Consider the following 22275-nt stretch of genomic DNA (forward strand, 5'->3'; position numbering starts at 1 on the left):
TATCTGCCATTCCTTCACAGGTAACTCCAACCACGTGCTGCTAAAATTGCTTCTTTTCTAAGGAAAACACTAACTTACAATATATGCATTTTATTACTACTGAAGTACAACATTCTATCACCCACTTTCAACCACCAATGGCAAGACTATTATTTCCAGGAATACATTTATAACCACTATTTTTAAAAATATTTTTCATTAATTTTTTACAGAGAGGAAGAGAGAGGGAAAGGAGAGTTAGAAACATCAGTGAGAGAGAATCATCAATCAGCTGCCTCTTGCACAACCCCTACTGGGGATGTGCCCGCAATCAAGGTACATGCCCTTAACCAGAATCGAACCTGGGACTTTTCAGTCCACAGGCCAATGCTCTATCCACTGAGCCAAACCAGTTTCGGCTATAACCACTATTTTACTTACTTTGTTATAATATGGATTTAAGGAAAACAAGAAATCTAGCATTTTGACAACTATTTGTCATAAGTATTTGAGATATATGAAAAACTTATTTTAGGAAAGAATATATACAAAACTTCCTGACATTTTGCTAGAAAAAGTGAAGGCATTAACTGTTTACCTCATTTTTATTTATACTTTTTTAAAGAAAAGCTGGTGAGAGAAACCACCCTATCATCAGGTTGCTGTATTTACCAAAGAAAAGACCAAACCTAAGAGAGAAGGTTTATTATAAGTCAAGAGGGAAGAACACTCAGAATCAGGTGAATGGAATACTCAGGTCATATCTTTGATTTTATTTTGTTTTACAGGTGAAACCTGTAATCCAATAAATTTAATTAAACAAGAAATATATTGTAAACTGTGGGGACACAGGCATGTATGCATACCCATTCTTATTAGAGAATATATTAAAATTATTTCTAACTTGCAAAACAAAAAATAGTAAAAAGGACAGGGGATATAAGAAAATCATCCATTTTCTACAAATGTGGCATAACTATTTCTTGTTTTTATTGGTAGTCAGTAATTTTGCTCACAATGTAAGTGAGAAAGAAAAAAGCTAAGTTTCCTAAACACGAATGTTCATTTAAATGATTAGAAGTAAAAACATAAAATTTTTGTATGATCTTGTGTTCATTAACAATGCTTCATTATTGGATGATTCAGACTTTAGAGGGAGTCAAATCAGGGTTTGAATTCTGAATGACAACTACTAGCTATATGAATTTGACCAATTATTAACTTCCCAGATGTTGTGTTTCCTCATCTGAAGAGTACAACTAATTTATAGGTCTGTTATAAGTATTTGAGATAAATATTTGGGATGTGCCTTAGACAGAGTAGATGGTCAATAAACAGTTGTTAAAATATAAAAAATAAAATATAATGCCTAGAGAATTGATGTGGGTATATTATCTGCCCAACTGAAGTTTATAACTTTGGGTCTCAATATCAATAACCAACTTCTGTTTTACTTACCTGTTAAATAACTATGAATTGCAACGCTCCCTTCCATAACACTCGGGAGAAGGACAGAGACAGCAATAAAACACAAATATTCCCTTAAAATAACATCCTGCATATAGAGATAACACTTGAAGAGGGAAAGAACACCACCACCTTTTATTCACTTACTCCTGTTTTATCCTCATACTATCATAGCATTTCAAAGTAGCATTTATTGCTACTAAGGTATTATAGATTTGCTTTTCTATGTTAAAGCCCCTCGGCAGTCACTGAATGTAACAAGATACTTTAGCTAAAGATCCAGGGCCATAAACCTTGTTCAGTGCAATAAGAGCACGTCAATAATATTCTAATCTTGGAATGCAGTTATAAAGATTGATGGCCTCTATGTGCTACTTACAAACAAAAAATGCTCTTATGCAATCTTAAAGATAAACATGTAAATAGTTTCCACATTCTGCTAGTCTATTTTACATACCTGAGAATTTTTTTAGGAATCTGTGATGGAGAAGAATAACTCCTTTTCTTCTTCTCCTCTGAGTCCTGTAGTAACCCATCCTGTGTTCCACCCTTCTCCATGATTGCTGACTGGTCTGCTCTGGCCTTACTTTGATCTACACTGAGCTGGCCTTTGGCAGGGTCACACCTGTACATGAAGATGATGGCTGGCTTCTCACTGGACTCTCCTTTTGCCTCTGTGAACCAGTGTTGGTGCTGAACTGGAGGAGGGGGCAGCATGTGGATGACTGTGCCATCCAGACCCACCAGTTTCCCTTTCTCTCGTTCTTTCTCTTTGTCGTCCTCCTCATCTGTTTTCCGACGACGGAAGAAACTTTTAAATGATATCCAGCGTTTAGGTTTTGCATCAGCTGCCCGCCTGCTGCCTTCAGAGTGCAAAACAGATTCAGCTTCTGTTGACCTAGTAGGGCTGGTTGGCTTGGTCCAGTTGGTGAAATGCTTCTGCAAAAGGTTACTTGCATGGTAAGGGGAGGACGTAGAACGTGGTGGAGGAAAAGGAGGTGATGGCTCACTCTGGGGGTTAATCACTAACTTGGAGGGAGAGGTTGTGACTTGCTTTGCCAGTGGATCTTTCTGTACTTTAGTGGTAAGATTTTCTGTGGTCTGAGGTGCTTCATGCTCACCACTGGCCTGAGATGGAAAGAGAGATTTTGGCCGGACTGGTATACTTTTAGCAACATCAACCTCAGGAGGAACTGCATAAAGCTCTTCCACACTGCAAGTTTTAAAGCCTGACTGGGACATTTCTGGAGGGGACTGTGGGGGTTGGATAGAAGCCACAATTTGAGAAAGCACTATGCTTGCATTCTCCTTGTTGCTGCTGCCACTGCCCACCATCTGAGACTCCTGAGTGCCTTCTGTTCTGGCAACAGGTTCTTGAGTGGTTCTCTGGATCTTAGTTGGGGAGCTGTGGCTGGAACTACAGCTTCTCTGTGGGGAAGGCAGACCTCTGTTCAGACAGCTGTTAAACTCCTGGACCTTCTGAGCCACTGAGCCCCTTTTACATTCTGTGCTATTTGAAAACCCTTTAGCTTGTGGACAGTCAGTGGGATTGCCAGTGGTGTCATCAGACACTTTGCTTGAAGTTTCTATTTCTTCATAAGTATGGCTTATCATACTTGTGCTTTTTTCTTTCACTGAAAGTTCTCCACTTGTTCCAAGAAAACTTTTATAAATGGCTAGATTGTCATATGCATTTGGATTAATTACAATGGGAACTTTGATAGCATTTTTGGAACTCCGAGCATAAGTTGGCTCATCGTGAATGATAATTGGAAAAGGAGGCATACCAGCATTGTTATAACTATTAAATTTTATTTCAGACAAATTAGGTGACTTAACAGGGATGGTTTTAGAGGAAACATTTGCAGCAATGGGTGAAGTAGGTGCTGACTTGTGACAGTTTTTCCTTGAAGGGACATTTGATCCAGTCCCACTACTAATTAATTCCACCTTAGGTATCTTTTGTCGTGGACTGGTACTGGATGTCCATACTTCCTGGTATCGAATTGCACTGGATTTTTGGAAATGGGCACTTAGTTGTCCTGATGTTGATATAGGTGATGTCACCGGAGAGTTTGGAGTAGAAGATGAGATTTTTGTCTTGGGGCTGTTAATAGGGCCCTCAAGGTGCTCACTAGCCATCGCTGCTGACACGTCTACAACAGTATATGGCTTGCACAACGGCTGCTCAAGGTTCACTATGCGGTAAGGCTTTGCTTGCTCTTGTACAGGAATGAGGTTTATGATTACTGCTTGCCCAGCAGTATCTGTAGAGGCTTTTCTTTCTTGCTTCTCAGTTTGTACAGCAATCTTGCCATCTTTCTCTTCTAATCGGAGAGCAAGGACTGCTTTGTGTGTCTCTGGAACTTTATCTGAACCTTTGGATGCTTGTGACAAATCCTCTTGATGGTTACCAGAGAGACTTTCATAATTAGGCTCACTTTCCTTCATGTCCTTAGAATCTCCTTGGGTACCAGGAGATATTCCCCCATTACAGATCTTCTGGGATAAACTACTGGCTGTCTCAGAACGTGATTCTTCTGTTAAACAAGAATCTGGTGATGTGGAGTCAGATGATGCCATGCTCTGAATGCTTCCTGGTCCATAGGAGACCACAGAATTCTCTTCATAACCATTCAGGATTTCATCATAACTATCATCATAGTCTACAGCACAGATTCTCTGCAGAGACTTATTTCGCAGAGGAACAGTATTCCATTTTTTGTCCACATAGAATCGAACAGGAGACAAGGTGTTTGCCCTAAAGTTAGCGAATCGAGGTTGTCCTCTCATACGAATCTCCATGGCCAACAGCTCTTCATCACTTTCATCCCAGCTTTCATGCTCCTCTTCCATGTTACTGAAAAGTACATCTTCCTCACACTCCTCTGCACTAGAAAACTCTGGGTAACAGAACTGGCCCCCTTCATTACTGATCACTTCTGTGCTCCCACTCAGAATAACATGCTTGCCCTGAGTATCCTTTATCCCAACCATCATGCAACTTGGTGGAAGCTTTCTTTCCAAAGATCGTTTATAGCAATCATTTATTCTTCCTAAGAATATTTCTTTGGCATTTGTTTCATTTACTCTTATCTGAGGAGTAGTATCCAAGCCTGCTATCTCCTTCAACATTTCAGTTAGCCCATTATTGTTATTTGATATCTTCTTTGCACTGTCATTATTGCCAAAAGGTTTAGAAACATGGCTAACTCCTTCAGTATCATCTTCATTATTATTATTATTATTGAGTGGTTTCTGATTCAAGGCTGTCCTATTTCGGTTCCTCTCTATAATGACAGGTGTGTTCTCACAGTGTCCTTGGATGTTAAGCTCACAATATACACTTTGCCCATCTGCCACCATCATAGTGGGCTTCACAGCTATAGTGGGTTTTTTAGCAACAGGAGGCCGGAAATTTGCAGTGTTCCTGATATGGTGGTTGTTACTGTGATTGGCATTAGTTTTCACATGGCTGTGGGTGATGGCTGTCTCCTCAGGGTCTGGAGGGAGCTTGTGCAAGCTTTTAGGTTTAAAGCAATTCTTGCATTCACCAGGTTTCCAAACGTGCTCAGTAAAGGTGTTACAGGCAGACATTTTAGAAAATAGAACTTCACATACAATGTTTCCCTTTCAGTGCATGGCAAAACTTTCAATTGTATCTAGCAGCTCTTGATCTGTAGGGGGGGAAAAAGAAGAAAATCTGAATGGAAAAGGCACTATGAGGCTTTTCATGATGAATAATTTAAAAAAACTGGCTCTGGTCCTTAAATTAAAAGATTGAGAGGAAAAACTAATAAACTCCTTTTAGTCAATTAGCATTTTGGATAGTTATAAAGTATAATTTTATGCACTCTCATAGAACCATATCTAATCTTTTGTTTGATGTCTCTGTGGCAATGATACTCTGACTTTCCCTCCTGGAAATGCCTTTCAAACAGCTGACATATCTGACACTTATTAGTCTACTGACTAACATATCTGACACTTCTTAGTCTATTGTGAGTTCCTTTTTTCTACTGACCCCTTTACATTTTGGGTATCTCACAGACTCCTCAAACTCAATGCATTAAAAACTAACCCGCTGGTTATCACTTTTCTCAACTCTAAGTAACTATTCTATTCTATTCTAGCCAGCCCACTTTTACCCCCAAGGCCACCTTCTTCCTCTGTCTTTTATTCTAGTTCAATTAATGCCATCAACCTAGATAGCTAAACTTCAACCTTCAGCATCTCTCCTCTCACTTCTAACACCACATCCTACTAACTCACTAAATTAGTCTTCCCAATATCACCTATTACATGTCACTAGAACTTATTCTTGCCATTACCAAACACGGAGTAGATATTTTGCCTAGATTCCTGCAATAGGCAATTACCTGATCTTTATGTCTTTAGTCTCACCCCATTCTAATCTAACCTCTCTTCCTTGTTATTCAAACAGTGGTCTCCAGTCAAGTAGTATCAGCCTCAACTTGGAGCTTGTTAGAAAGGCAGTATCTTAGATCTATTAATCAAAATCTGCATTTTAATGATATTCTCAGGTGACTTTACTGTTCTATACTACCATTGGATATAACTTTCTAAAATGTTAATATGATCATCCTTTTACCTAGTTTAACTATTCCGTGGCTCAATCTTACCTATTGCATTGACTATTAAATGTATTAAATGTCAGTATACAGACTAGAGTTTGCTAGCTAAATAAGAACCACCTGGGAAACCACCCTAGACATACCTAGTCAATCTCTGAGGGATGAGACTGGGAATCTGATTTTTTTAAGTTCTCCAGACAATTCTATATGTATTGGAACCTCTAGTTATTGAATGGAATATAAGCCCTTTAGACTGTCTCCTTTCTAGTCTCACATCTTGAAAATTAAGTAGTCTTATCAAACTCTTAATCCTACTGGGCTACTTATTTCTCCATTTACAATCACTTTTAATTGTGACTGTTGTTCATTTTAAGAAATTTTTTAACTTCTTTAAGTCCTAGGCTATATCATATTCATCTCTATATATCTAGCATAAGGAGCTGAATAAATAGTGGTTGATTAAAGTACCAGTTTAAAAGTTAATTTTTAAAAATGAATCTTGTGACTCTCTTGTCTTAGGCACATAGTTCCAGACCTTCCCCCACCATATCATTAGTCTTACATTTCTACTTTAGATACTATAATAAAGTTGGCAGAAGATATGCAATGTAAGAACCATTTTAGCTGGAAAAATTAACTTCATTCATGTACAGTGACAGGATCCTTGCTTTGGTCAGAAAACTAGCCTTTTTGTCAAGTTTCAGCATGTTTATTAGGAAGGAAAAAATATTTTCTTTAACAAATATAAACAAAACTAAGTACCTTGTAAACAATACTCATATTCCTAGCTGGTTTGGCTCAGTGGATAGAGCCTTGGCCTGTGGACCAAAGGGTTCCAGGTTCGATCCTGGTCAAGGGCATCTATTAATATCTTGGTTGCAGGCTCCTCACTGGCCCAGGCCCTGGTAGGAGCTTGTGCAGGAGGCAACCAATTGATGTGTTTCTCTCATATAGATGTTTCACTCTGTCTTTCCCTCTCTCTTCCACTCTCCCTGAAAATCAATGGAAAAATATCCTCAGGTGAGGGTTAATAAAAAAACAAAACAAAATAAACACACACAGACACATAAACACACACACACACACACACACACACACACACAAATCAACAAACAACACAAAACAAACAATCCTCATAAAGTAAAGACTTAAAGATCAAAGAATTCCATACAGAGAGCCCAACTACCCAGCAAAATTCTAAGTTCATGATTTGCTGAAGATCACCGAACTGCTCTATTTTAAAAAGTACAATATATATTTTATTGATTTTTTTACAGAGAGGAAAGGAGAGAGATAAAAAGTTAGAAACATCGATCAGCTGCCTCCTGCACACCCCCTACTGGGGATGTGCCTGCAACCAAGGTACATGCCCTTGACTGGAATCGAACCTGGAACCTTTCAGTCTGCAGGCTGACACTCTATCCACTGAGCCAAACTGGTTTTGGCTGAACTGCTCTCTTTAATAAGGTTAAAATATACATATTTAAAATGTTTGTTTAAAGTTTTATTTACTCTTTCAAGTATTCTAAAAGCTAAACCCCTTAATTGATAAAACCATTTCCTGCTAGTCTAAGACTAGAACATTTTGAATAAGGTGAAGAACAGAATAAAATTAGGCTAAATCTAGCCTAGATCATTCAGAGTTTTTAGGCTTTTAAAGATTAGAGTTTATCCTAAGAGCAGTGTGAAGCCACTGACGGGTTTTACACTGGGGAAACAACATGATACAATCTACATTTAAAAAAAGATGGCTCTAACCAAAACCATGAAACACTTAGGTATAAATTTAACAAAATATGTGCAAATTCTAAAATCTATATGCAGAAAACTACAGATGAAAAAAGATCTAAATATATCTAGAGATATACCAGTTCTTTTAATATTGTTAAGATATCAATTGTACCCAATGTAGATTAAGCATAATTCCAACAAAAATCTAAGCAGGATTTTTTTGTACAAATCAATAAACTGATTAAAAAAATTATATGGAAAAGCAAAGGAACTAGACTAGCCAAAACAATTTTGGAAAAGAACGAAGTTGAAGATTCAGGTTGCCTGATTTTAATACATTGCACAAAGCTACAATTATCCTGACAACATGGTATAGGCCAAGAATAGAAACAGAATAGGGAAGTGAGGTAAACACATTACAGATCATAGAACAAATCTAGCCTATATATCGTCTGTTTTTATATGTTCCTAAGGATGCTTTTAAATTTGTATATATGGTTGAAAAAAATAAAAAAGAATAATCTTTAGTGATAAGTGAAAATTATAGGAAATTCAAATTTTAGTACCTATAAATAAATCTCTATTGGAACATATCTAGACTTATTTATTTACATTGTCTATGGCAAAGTTTATCCACAGTGAAGAGTTGAATAGCTATGACAGACTGTATGTGGCTCTTTCATCACCTTGCAGTACTTTTCAGCACTCTACAAAGCGCAGCCTTTCCTCTGCTATACGTATCACTTTTGTGCAAAGTTATTTTTCAAAGATAAAAATATGTAAAATTTTATTATAAATATGCATTACTAGGTGAACATTTGTATCCAATTTTGATGAGAAGAAACACTAATTTTGAACCCTTATTAAACAAAATATTATCCCCACCAATTCCATTCTTCTTATTAGTAGAGCTGTGTTACAAAATTGTACTCAATTATTATATTTATAATTGAACTTATTGGGATGACACTGGTTAATAAAATTACACAGGTTTCATATATACAATTCTACAATGCATCATTTGCATATTGTATTGCACATTTATCAGTTATTATATTTTAAATTCTATCAAAAATTCATAGAAATTCGTTTTCTCTCTTGTTACACAAGTATCTACATAATAACTTGGATTTTTGCCTTTTGACTTACAAAACCTAAAATTTTTACAATTCTGGTGCTTTGCAGAAAAAGTTAACCCCTGACAGAGATCACAGCAAATACAGAACAGAATACAGTTCAGAAACAGACCCATGCAAATATAGGTTACTGATTTTTGAGAAAGGTGAAAAGAATATTCTTTTCAATAAATTTGCTAGAACAACTGGATATCCATAAGCAACAAAATCAATATCGATCTCACATTCCAAGAACAAAAATTAACTCAAGATGGATCACAGATCTAAGGATAAAATGTAATGCTTTAAACTACTAGAAAAGGAGAGAATCTTTGTTACTATGGGTTAGGCATAATTCTTAGATACAACATGAAAAGATTGGTCCATAAAAGAAAAGAATAAATTACACTTCATCAAAATGAAAAAAAAAAGTTTGCTCTGATGTACTGATAAATGAATAGGAAGACAAGCCACAGACGAGGAGATTTTTTTTTTACAGAGTATATCTGACTTTGTATCCATCTATACTAATAATAGAAGAATATGCAAATTGTCTGGGATGCTGTCACAGTATCAGTAATGGCTAAACAGCAGGCTGCATGGGGTGACCAGGTTGGCAGGAGGTTAGTGAGAGATGACCAAAGAACTGAACAGCAGGCTGCATGGGGCGACCAGGCCGGCAGGGGGGGTTAGTTGGGAGTGACCAGGCCAGTGGGAGAGGGGGCAGTTGGGGGCAACAAGGCTGACAAGGGGGCAGTGAGGGATGACCAGGTCAGCAATAGAGGGCAGTTGGGGGTTACCACACAAGCAGGGGAGGGGGGCAGTTAGGGGCGATGAGGCCAGCAAGCAGAAGTGGTTAAGGGTGACCAGGCTGGCAGGAGGGGGAAGTTAGGGGCAATGAGGCAGGCAGGCAGGTGAGCAGTTAGGAGACAGCAGTCCCAGATTGTGAGAGGGATGACAGGCCATCCCCAGGATCAGGCCTAAACCAGCAGATGGACATTCCCTGAGGGGTTCCAGATTGAAGAGGGTGCAGGCTGTTCTAAGGGTACACCCCTTCCCTGTATATGAATTTCATGCACCAGGCCTCTAGTAATACATAAAAAACACTTTAAAAAATCCAACGAAAATAAAATATACATAATAAAAAATACACAAAAGACTTAAGTATATACTTCATGAAAAATATGTGGATCTCAATAAACATGTGAAAGATGCTAAATATCATAAGTCACACAGGAATGTACATTGAAACTATAATGAGCTACCACTATACATGTATTACAATGGTTAAGATAAATTAAAACAAACTGGTGCAAGGGAGAATGTAGAACAACTGAAACTCTCATATAGAACTAGTAGGAGTATAAGTGGTTCAGAAACTGTAAAAAAAAAAATTGGTAGTTTCTTATAAAGTTAAATATAAACTTTCCATGATACATACAATCTAACTCCTATGTATTTCCCCCAAGACAAATGGAAACAATTCAAATATTGTATGGTAGTGTTGATATGACTGCATACTTTTATCGAAACTCAGAACTGTACATTAAATAAAAGGAGATGTTTACTATATATAAGTCAAACCTCAATAAATCTGTCCTAAAAAATAAAAGACAGCTCTGGCTACTGTATGAAAACAAATGCAAATAACAGGCCCCAGAAGGCCATGAGACTGTTAAAAGAGCTGCTGTGGGCAAAAGAAGATATGACAAGGATCTGGATTAGGATTTGGCACCAGAGAAAGAGAGAAAATTAGATTCAGGAATAACTGCATTTAGAGCAAGGTTTTAGGTATATATTTGAATGATTTGTGAGAGCACTTTCTGAAATAAACAATGTTGGAGGAGGTATAACTTTGAGAGGGGCGAGTATCCTATCTAATAAAAGAGTAATATGCAAATAAACCATCACTCTGCTACACCAACAGGCCATGCCCACAGGTCACGCCCACCAGCCAATCAGGAGCAAATATGCAAATAAACCCAACCAAGATGGCTATGGCCACAGAGAGCAGGAGGGAGGCTTGGGTTTCCCTGGCAATGAAGGAAGCTAAGCTTTCCACCTGCCCTTGCCAGCCTAGGCCTCCACTCAAGGCTACAAAGTTTCAATGATAGAAGATACCTACATAAATCCAAAGAGTAATGGCAGCAGCCATAGGGCTGGAAAGAGCTGATGTTCCGTTTAGGCTAGGGTTGCCCCCGGTGATGGAGGAAGCCAAGTTTTCCACACACCCTGGCCAGGCCAGGCCTCCACTTAAAGCTAAAAGTTTTAATTATAGAAAATACATAAATTCCAACAGAAATGGCTGCCACCACTGAACAAGCAGGAGGCTTGGCTCCGCTCCAGGCTACAAAGTTTCAATTGTAGGAGATAAATAAACCCCAGATATTAGAGCCTCTGCTTGGGTCGCCACAGGCCCCTCATCCAGGCCGCCCCACACCCCAAGGGAACCCCCACTCTGATCCAGGACACCCTTCAGCAAAAACCAGCAAGCCCCAACCCATGCACCAGGCCTTTATCCTATTTAATAAAAGAGCAATATGCAGATTGACCATCACTCCAACACACAAGATGACCGCACCCAATGTGGGCACAACATGGCCAGCAGGGGAGGAAAGTTGGGAAGTTGGGAGGAAACAGGCCTGAAAGGAGGGCAGTTGTGAGTGATCAGGCCAGCAGGGGAGGGCAGTTGGGAGGGACCAGGCTTACCAAGGAGAGTAGTTAGGGGTGACCAAGCCAGGAGAGGAGGGAAGTTGAAGGTGACCAGTCCTGCAGGGAAGGGCAGTTGGGAGGGACCCAGGCCTGCAGGGGAGAGCAATTGGGGGAGGACCAGGCCTACAGGGGAGTGCAGTTAGGGGTGGCCAGGCCTGCAGGAAAGGAAGTTTGGGGCAAACAGGCTGGAAGGCGAGTAGTTAGACATCAATGAGTCTGGCAGGGGAAGTGGTTAGGGGGTGATCACGCAGGCAGGCAGAAGCGGTTAGGGGCAATCAGGCAGGCAGGCAGGTGAATAGTTGGGAGCCAGCAATCCTGGATTGTGAGCTCCAATCTGGAACCCCTTGAGGGATGTCCAACTAAACGGGCAGTCAGACCTCCCTCGAGGGGTTCCAGATTAGAGAGGGTGCAGGCAGGCTGAGGGACAACCCCCCTGACCCCCGTGCAGAATTTCATGCGCCGGGCCTCTAGTTAGTTCATATTTTTGTCAGCTTGCAAGAAATAGAGCAAGCAACTGAATTACAATTCTGAAGCACAAAAGGATTTCTAATGTTCTTACCTATTTGGGAATTATTAATATAAAAATATCTAGGCCAAAAAGAAAATAGAGAGTGAGCTGGAGAGGGGGTCATGGTAGGTGAACCAGGAAGAAGAAGGTAACTCCAAAGAAAACTCAAAAATAACAGTCATAAGTGTGATGAAACAGAAGCCACATGAGGTTTCAGTAACGGGTTGAAGAGAACTATGCAGATGATGCTGAGAGGTAATGTAGAATAAGGATTTAAATGTACCCATAGATCTTTAATGTGAGATCACTGGTGATCTTAGCATGGACTATTTCCGTGCAGTGGTGGGGACAGAAAGCAGATGGAGTGAGTCTAAGGAGATATTAGAGAGTAATTGTAGACAACTTTAAAAAGTTTAGGTGAAAAGTGGAAGAAAGATCTGGAAGTATGAAGAGCTGTCTAGAAATTCCTTATTTTAAGAGGGCAAAATTATATGATATTGAATGCTAATACTGGTAGAGTGGCTGAAAAGGCAGGAAAGAGGTAGAGATAATCATAAGACTCAGAATGTTAAAACTGAGCAGGCCTAGGTCTTTCTGTTTTATGGACTAGGAAAAACTGAAGCCCAGAAAGACCAACATAGTGAATGAAAAAGACCTAGAACTTAGACTCAAGATTATAATGGTTTGTTTTAAATATTTTTCTTTTTTATATATGATTTAAAATTTTTGTTATATATGCTCACTATGAAAAATAAGAAAAGCAAACAGTAGAAATAATGTGTAATCCTATTATTCAGAAACAACTTCTATTAACATTTGGGTAATTCCTATCAGTCATCCAAAATTAAAATATATATCTAATATATTGCCTGTTTACTCAGCACTATGTGGCATTGAAAACAAAAGAATAAGAAATCCTGCTTACTATCTTGTTAACCAAGTTAAATCCACTGCTGATGACAGAGATTAAATTTTCTCTTGATAAGTAGCACAGTATATTTTCTTCTCCTAAGACTGTAAATAAATAGTAAAAGAATTTCTCGCTTTGTGTGCAAGAAATGGCTACTGAGTTGATGAGCAACTATAACATTACCCATAGCATAGCCAAGTGAAATTGACTGGGCACACAATTAGTTTATGTCAGTGCTATGCACAATAGAAAGCTATCAATAAAATGTAGACCTTGTATTTGACCTTCTTTTACAAATTCTGTGTACATATGTATTCATGCTGCTATAAGACCCAAGAGATGAACCAAACACTTTTAGCAAGCACCAGATGGAGCTGCTGACTACGCCAATAAGACTTAACTATGAGGGCTTCATTTTTCAATACTAACATTGCTTGGAGACAAACGATTTTAACTTATAATGGCTTTTCCAAAGAGAAGCTCTATCAGCTATAGCTTTGCCCAAAGAGCAACCCTTGGGATTTACTGCCTTTGTCAAATGACTTCAATGGCAATAACTAGCCACTCTGCCTGCTCAATTCTGACACCCCACAGTAGGAAACTCTGGTCACCAAAGTTATGCTTGAGAAAGAAAAAAAGTCTCCCAAGGCAATTAAACAAAGGAAATAAAGACAATCTACCATGGAGTTTTTTGTTTATTTGCCAAAAAAGGTTTGATATGAAGTACAGAAATGGAATATTTGATAAGAAAAGCTCATCTGCCTCTATATTTCTTATAATCTCAAAGTCAATCCTTGGATAAAATACAAACTGGAAAGTTTAATGGCTGATGCTGCCCCTAGAAACTAGCCAGAATTTCATAATCTAAAACCCAATTTCATATTTGACAGCTCTCAAGACCAAAACCCTTCAGGCTATAGATTAGACTATTCAAAAGTAGCCTATTTCACTTCAAGATATGACAGCTTTTTAAGAACTTAGTACTGTTTTATAATCTCTCTACTGCTGTATCATGACAATAACTAGTTTGCTTCTAGTCCAATAGTTTAGAGCAGATTTGATACAAAACAGTCAAATCCACAATGGATTTTAATCTTGGAAAAAGCAGGCTGGCAGAAAGAGCTGAACTCCTTTAAAACTGATATCTTTCTCCAAGTCAATGAAGAGGGAGAGTGCATGTAGGTGGCATAATAAACACCATGTATAGAGCATTTTCTGAAGACATCTAAGAAGAATCTATACTAACAAAAGGGTAATATGCTAATTAGACCAGACGTCTTCTGGATGACCAGCTGCATGTCCTTCTGACAAAGCCAGGCCCGGGTGAAGCCACCTGCCAGCGGTATCCGGCACCAGCGCCTGCAGCTGGCTGTGGCCTGGGAGACAGACAGGCTGCCTGCCCCACAGTCCTGGGCTGCAGCCATCCAGAGAAGCTGCCCACCCCGTAGTCTCATTCACCAGTGCCTGTGGCCAGGGCTAAGCCATCTGCCATGGTCGTGAGGCTGCAGCTGGCCCTGGGGAAAGCCAGTCTGGGTCTTGGGTGCCTGTGGCTGGCCAAAAGGAAGGAAGCCCAGATCCCAGGTGCCTGCGGCTAGCTAGAGGAGGGAATTCTGGGTCTCGGGTGCGGGGCCAAGGTAGAGGTGGTTAGAGGTGATCAAGCCAGCAGAGGAGCAGTTTGGGGCGATCAGGCTGGCAGGCAGAAGCAGTTTGGGGCAGTTAGGCAGGCAGATAGGCGAGTGGTTAGGAGCTAGCAGTCTCAGATTATGAGAGGGACGTACAACTGCTGACAGTCGGACATCTCCACAGGGGTCCCAGATTGGATAGGGTGCAGGCCAGGCTGACGGATACCCCCCTGGGCATGAATTTTGTGCACTGGGCCACTAGTCTAGATATATAAAAGCCTAAGCAACCATTACAACCAAACAACCAGAACGACCGAAATGACCAGTTAACCAGATGCTATGGCACTCATTGACCACCATGGGGTAGATGCTCAATGCAGAAGCTGCCCCCTGGTGGTCAGTGCACTCCCAAAACCAACCTCCCACGACCCTGACCCCTCCCCCCAGACAGCTGCCCTCCCTCACTCCCCCCCCCCCCACTCTGCCATTGACCCCGATCGGGGTGCAGGCTGGCCAACCTCCCAGGTCCCTCTCCCTGGCCAGCCCCCCGACAGGCCTCGATTGCCAGCCAGGCCGAGGGACCCTACCCATGCACAAATTTGTGCACTGGGCCTCTAGTCTGTTAATAATAAAGGAGGATGGGGAATGGACTGCTAAGCTCCTTCCCCAAACCTGAAATTTCCAGAAGCCATTCTCTCTTCATAAAATCTGTCACATTACCAAAGAGGCAGATTCAAGAATTCTCACTGCTAAGTCACTACATGGCTTTTAAGGACATTCTCATTGAGGAACTATTATCTACATGTCATCCTACATAGTCTATCTCTATTAGCCAGAATCATTAAGCATTTTTAAATTAATTTTTAATCAACTTTAATAAGGTAAGATTTATATTTATTGAGTTTTGACTATCTCTGTAATCACTACCACAGTCAAAGTATAGATCATTTCCATCTTTTTTATCTCTTTGGTTACCTATTCATTGTTTAATAGCCTCTATCTCTAGGAGACTAGGGTAAAATTTACAAGTTAAGGTTCTCATTAGATTTTTGTAATGCAGTATGTAGGTCACTTTAAGAAAAAAAAAAAAAAAAAGAAAGGAAAATGTGATTAGTATCCTCATGTCACTATTCCCAACCTTTCCTTCTTCCACAGTGAAAAATGCTGACCCAAGTGTAGAGAGGAAGTGAAAACAAAGCTGCAGGAAGAGGTTTTGCAGGAGATAAAACACAGTGCTAACTTGTAGCATAAAAGGAAATTCCATAAGCAAAAGGAACCTTTTTTAATTTGAGATCTGACAAAAAGAAAATCTTTTTTTTTTTGCTAGTCAGGATATCACAACAATAGGCAAGATCTTAATATGGTTCTCCTATCTATAGAAGAAACCAAAGAAACATTTGCTTAATTTTGAAAACTTAACTGAAGTTCAGGTAAAATGAGGAAACCCATGCATTTCCAATTGTTCTAACCACAAATTTTTTCTAATAATTTACTGTCTATCACATGGTAGTCATATCAGGACATGCAACAGCAAATGCACTACTATAAAGCAGCACTGTTTGGATCTCAAACCATTTTTTTTTAAGTTCAAACTTTTTGATAAACCAGTTAAGTAAAAAACAATAATTATTGTTATTATAACTTGGTAATAACTAGCTATAAGATTTCAAGTTCTAAAATGTTCACCGAACCCATCTCAGACCTCTACTTAAAAAGGTTCACATCAAAGAGAATGTTAAAATGTTAAGTATTAACAGCCAAGGACTTCATAGTTTTTACAATTTATCCTGTTCACAAACTGTTTCCTCTTCCTGAAATGTATTTTATCTAATGCTGTTCTATTAGCAAAAACCTTATTTATCCTTTAAGAACCAGTTCAAGTTACCGTATTTTTCGGACCATAAGACGCACTTTTGTTCCCCCAGAAGTGGGGGGAAAAAGTCCCTGCGTCTTATGGTCCAAATATAGCCTACACATATACTTTAAAAAAAAAGTTTTTTTACTTGCCCGGCTCTGTGTGGTCTCTGTGTGCTTGCCCGGCTCTAAAATGGTTCTAAATGCTGCTGTTTACTTTACAGGGTTGATTACATGTGTTTATGACTGTGATGTTGGGTTTTAATGCACATAAAATATTTTAGGACACTATTTGTTTCAGAATCTTTTTTTCTTCATTTCCCTTCTCTAAAAACTGGTGCGTCTTATGGTCTGGAGCGTCTTATGGTCTGAAAAATACGGTAGTTGTTGCTTTGTTTCTAATTTTTTTATTTGGGTCCTTTCTGTTTTTTTGTATGTCTGGCAAATGGTTCATCTCTTTTATCCTTTCAAAGAACCAGCTCTTGGTTTCATTGATTTTTTTTTTAATGATTTTTTTAGTCTCTATGCCTTTTATTTCTGATCTAATTTTTATTATTTTTTTCCTTCTACTTATGCTGGGCTTTTCTTGTTTTCCTTTTTCTAATCTTCAAGTTGTAGAGTTAAATACTTATTATTAACTTTTTTGTTTTTGCAAGTAGGCCTGTATTGCTATGAACTTTGCTGTCAGGATTGCTTTCATTGTGTCCCATAGATTTGGGTTTGTTGAGTGTTCATTTTCATGTGTTTATAAGATGTATTTTACTTCTTTTTGAAGTAATCTTTGGGTTGAAACTTTACCTGACTACCTAAACATCTTTAATAATTACAACCATGTTGTGTTGTAATTATATAAGTCCCTAGAAAGAAAGGTTGTCTTTTCATTTCTATATATCTTGGATTGCTTGGAATATAAAGATACTATACCAATCTCGGTTTTGAACATCCTGAAAGGAAATGTGGCAGAAGAAATGTGGACATGGAAACCATAAAAAAGTCAGAATGAAGAATACAGTTACTGAAATGAAGAATATAGGTGTCCCCCAAAATTGTATACACATACTTTGAATAATTATAAATTTTTAAATATATTTCATTTAAAAAGTTGAGCTACCAGCTATTACAGTGTGTGTGTGTATGTGTGTGTGTATACATATATATATATGACACCCTGTACATTATAGGGAATGAAGCAGAGAATAAAATACTGAAAGGTCCCAGGTTCAATTCCAATCAAGGGCATGTACCTTAGTTGTGGACACATCCCCAGTAGGAGGTTTGCAGAAGGCAGTTGATCGATGTTTCTCTGTCATTGATGTTTCTGACTCTCTATCCGTCTCCCTTCCTTTCTGTGGAAAAAAAAAAAAAATCAATAAAATATATTTTTAAAAACTAGGGCCCTAGCCAGTTTGGCTTGGTGGATAGAGCGATGTCCTGCGGACTGAAGGGTTCCAAGTTCGATTCTGGTCAAGGGCACATGCCCCAGTAGTGGGCTCGATCCCCAGTGGGGGGTGTGCAGGATGCAGCCAAGCAATTATTCCCTCTCATCATTGATGTTTCTATCTCTCTCTCTTCCTTCCTCTCTAAAATCAATAAAAATACATTAAAAATTTTATTTTTTTTAAAAAAGCAAAAGGCTTTAAAAAATTAGGATAGTGTAAGGAGCTCTGAGAAAATTTCAAATGTACCAATATTCACATCACAGGTGTGCCAGAAGGGGAAGAGAAAGAGCAAGAAATTTTAAAAACTATTTAAAAAATAATGAAGGAAAACTTCCTTAACATGACAAAGGAAACAGACATACAAGTCCAGGAAATGCAGAGTATCAAATAAGAGGAACCCAAAGAGGCCAATACCAAGACACATCAAAATTAAAAAGCCAAAAGTAAACGACAAAGGAGGAAGAGAGAATCTTAAAAGCAACAAGAGAAAAGCAGTCAGTTATCTATTATATAAGAGAGCTTCCATAAAACTGTCAGCTGATTTTTCAACAGAAATTATAGGACAAAAGAGATTGGCATGAAATATTCAAAGTAATAAAATGCAGAGACCTACAATGCAGATTGCTCTACCCAGCAAAGGTATCATTTAGAATTAAACAAACAAATAAATAAATAACAGATAAAGAGCTTCCCAGAGAATAAAAAGTTAAAGTAGTTCATCACCAGAATTCCAAGATCAGTGCAGAGGACTGGAAGCTCCATCCCTTGCTCTCTGAACCCGATCATAACTGCAACTAAACTGCAGAGCATTCAGCTTGAAAAAACAATAGTATAGGTGATCTAAAATACAGTGAGCAGGAAGTGCAGACATAAAACAAGTCTAAAAGTTCAAGAAAATTGCAATTATGTCAAACATCTTCTCAGATCACAATGGCATAAAATTAGAAATCAACTGCAATAAAAACATTAAAAAACATGGAAACACATGGAATTCCTATTAGCCATAAAGCAGTGTTAAAAATGTGGATGACACCGAGACCAGTTTGGCTCAGCGGATAGAGTGTCAGCCTGCGGACTGCAAGGTCCCAGGTTCGATTCCGGTCAAGGGCATGTACCTTGGTTGTGGGCACAATCCCCAGTAGGGGTTGTGAAAGAGGCAGCTGATCAATGTTTCTCTCATCAATGTTTCTAACTCTTTCCCTCTCTCTTCCTCTCTGTACAAACTCACTAAAATATTTTTTTTTAAATGTGGATGAAATGGACAAATTCATAGAACTATACAATCTGCCAGAACTGAATCAGAAAGAACCAGAAAACCAGTAAGCCAGTAACAACTAAGGAAATAGAAGCAGTAATAAAAAACCTCCCAGAAAACAAAAGCCCTGGTCCACATGGTTTCACAGAAGAGATCTACCAAAAACTGAAAGAACTAACACCTACACTCCTCAAATTATTCCAAACTATCCAAGAGAAAAAAATATTTCCAAGCTCTTTTTATGAGGCCAGCATTTATCCTAATTCCAAAACCAGATAAAGACACTGCAAAAAGAGAGAATTATAGGCCAATACCCTTGATGAACAGAGCTAAAATCCTCAACAAAAAATTAGCAAATCGGATCTAGCAATATGTTACAAAGATCATACACCTTGACCAAGTAGGATTTATTCCATGAGTGCAAGGCTGATACAATGTTCACAAATCAATAAATTTGATACATCACATAAACAAAGTGAAAAACAAAAATCACATGATCATATCAATAGATGCAAAAAAAGCATTTGACTAAATCCAACACCCATTTTTTACAAAAACTCTGAACAAGGTGGAAATAGAGGGAACATATCACAACCTAATAAAAACCATCCTATATAATAAAGAGGTAATATACAAATTATCCCTCACACCCTCACAAGATGCCAGCCTACAACCAGTCCGGCAGGGAGGTTTGTGAGGGACCACCAAATAACTGAACAAGCAGGCCGTGTGGGGTGACCAGGTTGGCAGAGGAGTTAGTGAGGGATGACCAAATGACTGAATAAGCAGGCTGCATGGAGCGACCAACTGGAAGGGGGGTTAGTGAGGGACGACTAGATAACTGAACAGTAGGCTGCATGGGGCAACCAGGCCAGTGTGGGGGAAGAGGTGTGAGGGGCAACCAGGCTGGTGGGGGCAGGGGCAGTTGGAGCCAACCAGGTCCACAGAGGGGGCAGTTAGGGGTGACCAGGTAGGCACGCATGTGAGCGATTAGGAACCAGCAGTCCAGGATTGTGAGAGGGATTCGATGCTGGTTTAGACCCGATTCCCTTATTAAGCTGCCATTTTCGTCTCCAAACCAGCAAATTTCCATGCATAGGACAATGCTCAACCAATGGACACAAAGATGTGCTCCACTTTGTTCTTTTATATTCTTTAGTTTATTTTTCTTTTCTATTTCATTTATTTTCTTCTCTTCTTTCTTTCATATTTATTTATCTCCTTCTTTATTCTATTTTTTCCAATTTTTCCATTTTCCTGTTCCCATTTTCTTTTAAAATTCTCTTTTCTTCTCATTCTTTGTTCTTTTTATTTAATAAAAAAAGTGATATGCAAATTAACCATCACTCCATTACACCCACAAGCCACGCAAACCAGCTAATCAGAGCGAATATGCAAATTAACCCCAACCAAGATGGCTGCGGCCACAGAGAACAGGAGGGAGGCTTGAGTTTCCCTGACAACGGAGGAAGCTAAGCTTTCCACATACACTGGCAGGGTACAAAGTTTCAATCATGGAAGGTATATAAATTCCAACAGAAATGGTGGCAGCCACTGAGCTGGAAGAGCAGGAGGCTAGGACTGCCCTGGGCAATGAAGGAAGCCAAGCTTCTGCAGCCCAGGCCAGCTCAGGTCTTCACTCCAGGCTACAAAGTTTCAATTATAGAAGATACAGTGGTGCCTCACACAACGAACTTAATTCGTTCCAGGAGCAAGTTTGTTATGCGAAAAGTTCGTTATGTGAAACGCGTTTTCCCATAACAATACATGTTAAAAAAAATAATTCGTACTGTAGCATAAAATATGCTAAGATGACATAAAAAAAGATAAATTTTTTGTTATTATTTTTATTTAGATACATCTAAAAACATAATTTTTTTTTTTTTAAAAACACACATTTTTTTAATTTTAAGACAGACTAAGTAGAGTCTACCAAATCTTGTACATCTTCATCCATTTTCTGCTTTTTGGCCAATGGTTTCATGAAAAACCTGTCCAAAGTCGTTTGTTTTTCTCTTTTCTCCAACATCTGCCGGAAATAAGGGACAAGAGTATCGGAGTAAAGATCTTTGATCCTGTTTGCTTCAGCTGAATCCGGATAGTGGGCATTGGTAAACTCCTGAACTGCTTTCCATTTGACCAGGATGTTCTTGATGTCAGCAGTTGGGATTGGTTGATTGTTTGATTGTTGCTCCTCGTTATCAGATGACGCTTCCCTTTGAGCATTGTCCTGTTGCTGGACCAGAAGTGCTTGGAGCTCTTCAGTTGTCAGCTCTTCTTCGTGTTCCTCAATAAGCTCCTCTACATCCTCTTCCTCTACCTCTAATTCCAACCTTTGGGCCACTGTGATGATGTCCTTCACCACTTCTGTGTCATCAACTACTGCTTCTTCCTGGGTCCACGAAGGCACAAGCATCTTCCAAGCAGAAATGAGGGTCCTTTGTGACACTTCTTCCCAGGCCTTCTGTATAAGTCGTACTGCCATAAGGACATCAAATTTCTCCTTCCAAAACTTTCGGACAGTCATATTGTCTCCACCAAACTCGCATTCTTCAAACACCTTATTAAAGAGGGCTCTAGTGTAGAGTTTTTTAAAGTTCGCAATAACTTGCTGATCCATTGGCTGAAGAATGGATGTGGTGTTTGGTGGCAAATACTGCACCTTGATAAAAGGATAATTTTCCTGCAATATTTCCTCTAGGTCTTTTGGGTGAGAAGGGGCATTGTCAAGTACTATCAGAAGGGCTTTGAGCAGCAGTTCTTTTTCCAGCAAGAATTTCTTCATGGCAGGAGCAAAAGTTTCCAGAATCCATTCCTTGAAGATAACTTGGGTCACCCAGGCTTTTTGATTGGACTTCCAATGGACGGGCAGTTTGGACTTAATAACGTTATTTTTCTTGAAAATTCTTGGATTTTCAGAGTGATAAACCAATAGAGGTTTGATCTTGAGGTCTCCGCTGGCATTAGACGAAAACATAAGGGTAAGTCTGTCCTTCATGGCTTTGTGTCCTGGCAATTTCTTCTCCTCTTTTGTAATGAAGGTTCTGCTCGGCATTCTTTTCCAGAAAAGACCCGTTTCATCGGCATT

The 22275-nt window shown here is 39.1% G+C and overlaps 1 protein-coding gene across 5 annotated transcripts in view; it reads right to left on the reverse strand.

Annotated features, from left to right (window-relative positions):
* The window catches only part of PEAK1 (pseudopodium enriched atypical kinase 1), a 715824-nt gene that overhangs the window by 53910 nt on the left and 639639 nt on the right, over window positions 1-22275 (reverse strand). For 4 of the 5 annotated variants that reach the window (XM_036454672.2, XM_036454643.2, XM_036454662.2 and 1 more), the window contains exon 2: window positions 1904-5123. In XM_036454672.2, coding sequence (XP_036310565.1) covers window positions 1904-5043 — 3140 coding nt within the window. In that variant the 5' untranslated portion in view covers window positions 5044-5123. Of the gene's footprint in view, window positions 1-1903; window positions 5124-17737; window positions 17792-22275 lie in introns of those variants that run through there. The other variant, XM_045586520.1, reaches the window with a different exon arrangement.

Source organism: Pipistrellus kuhlii, unplaced genomic scaffold (assembly GCF_014108245.1).
Source record: "Pipistrellus kuhlii isolate mPipKuh1 unplaced genomic scaffold, mPipKuh1.p scaffold_m20_p_1, whole genome shotgun sequence".
In the NCBI taxonomy this organism is placed as follows: domain Eukaryota; kingdom Metazoa; phylum Chordata; class Mammalia; order Chiroptera; family Vespertilionidae; genus Pipistrellus; species Pipistrellus kuhlii.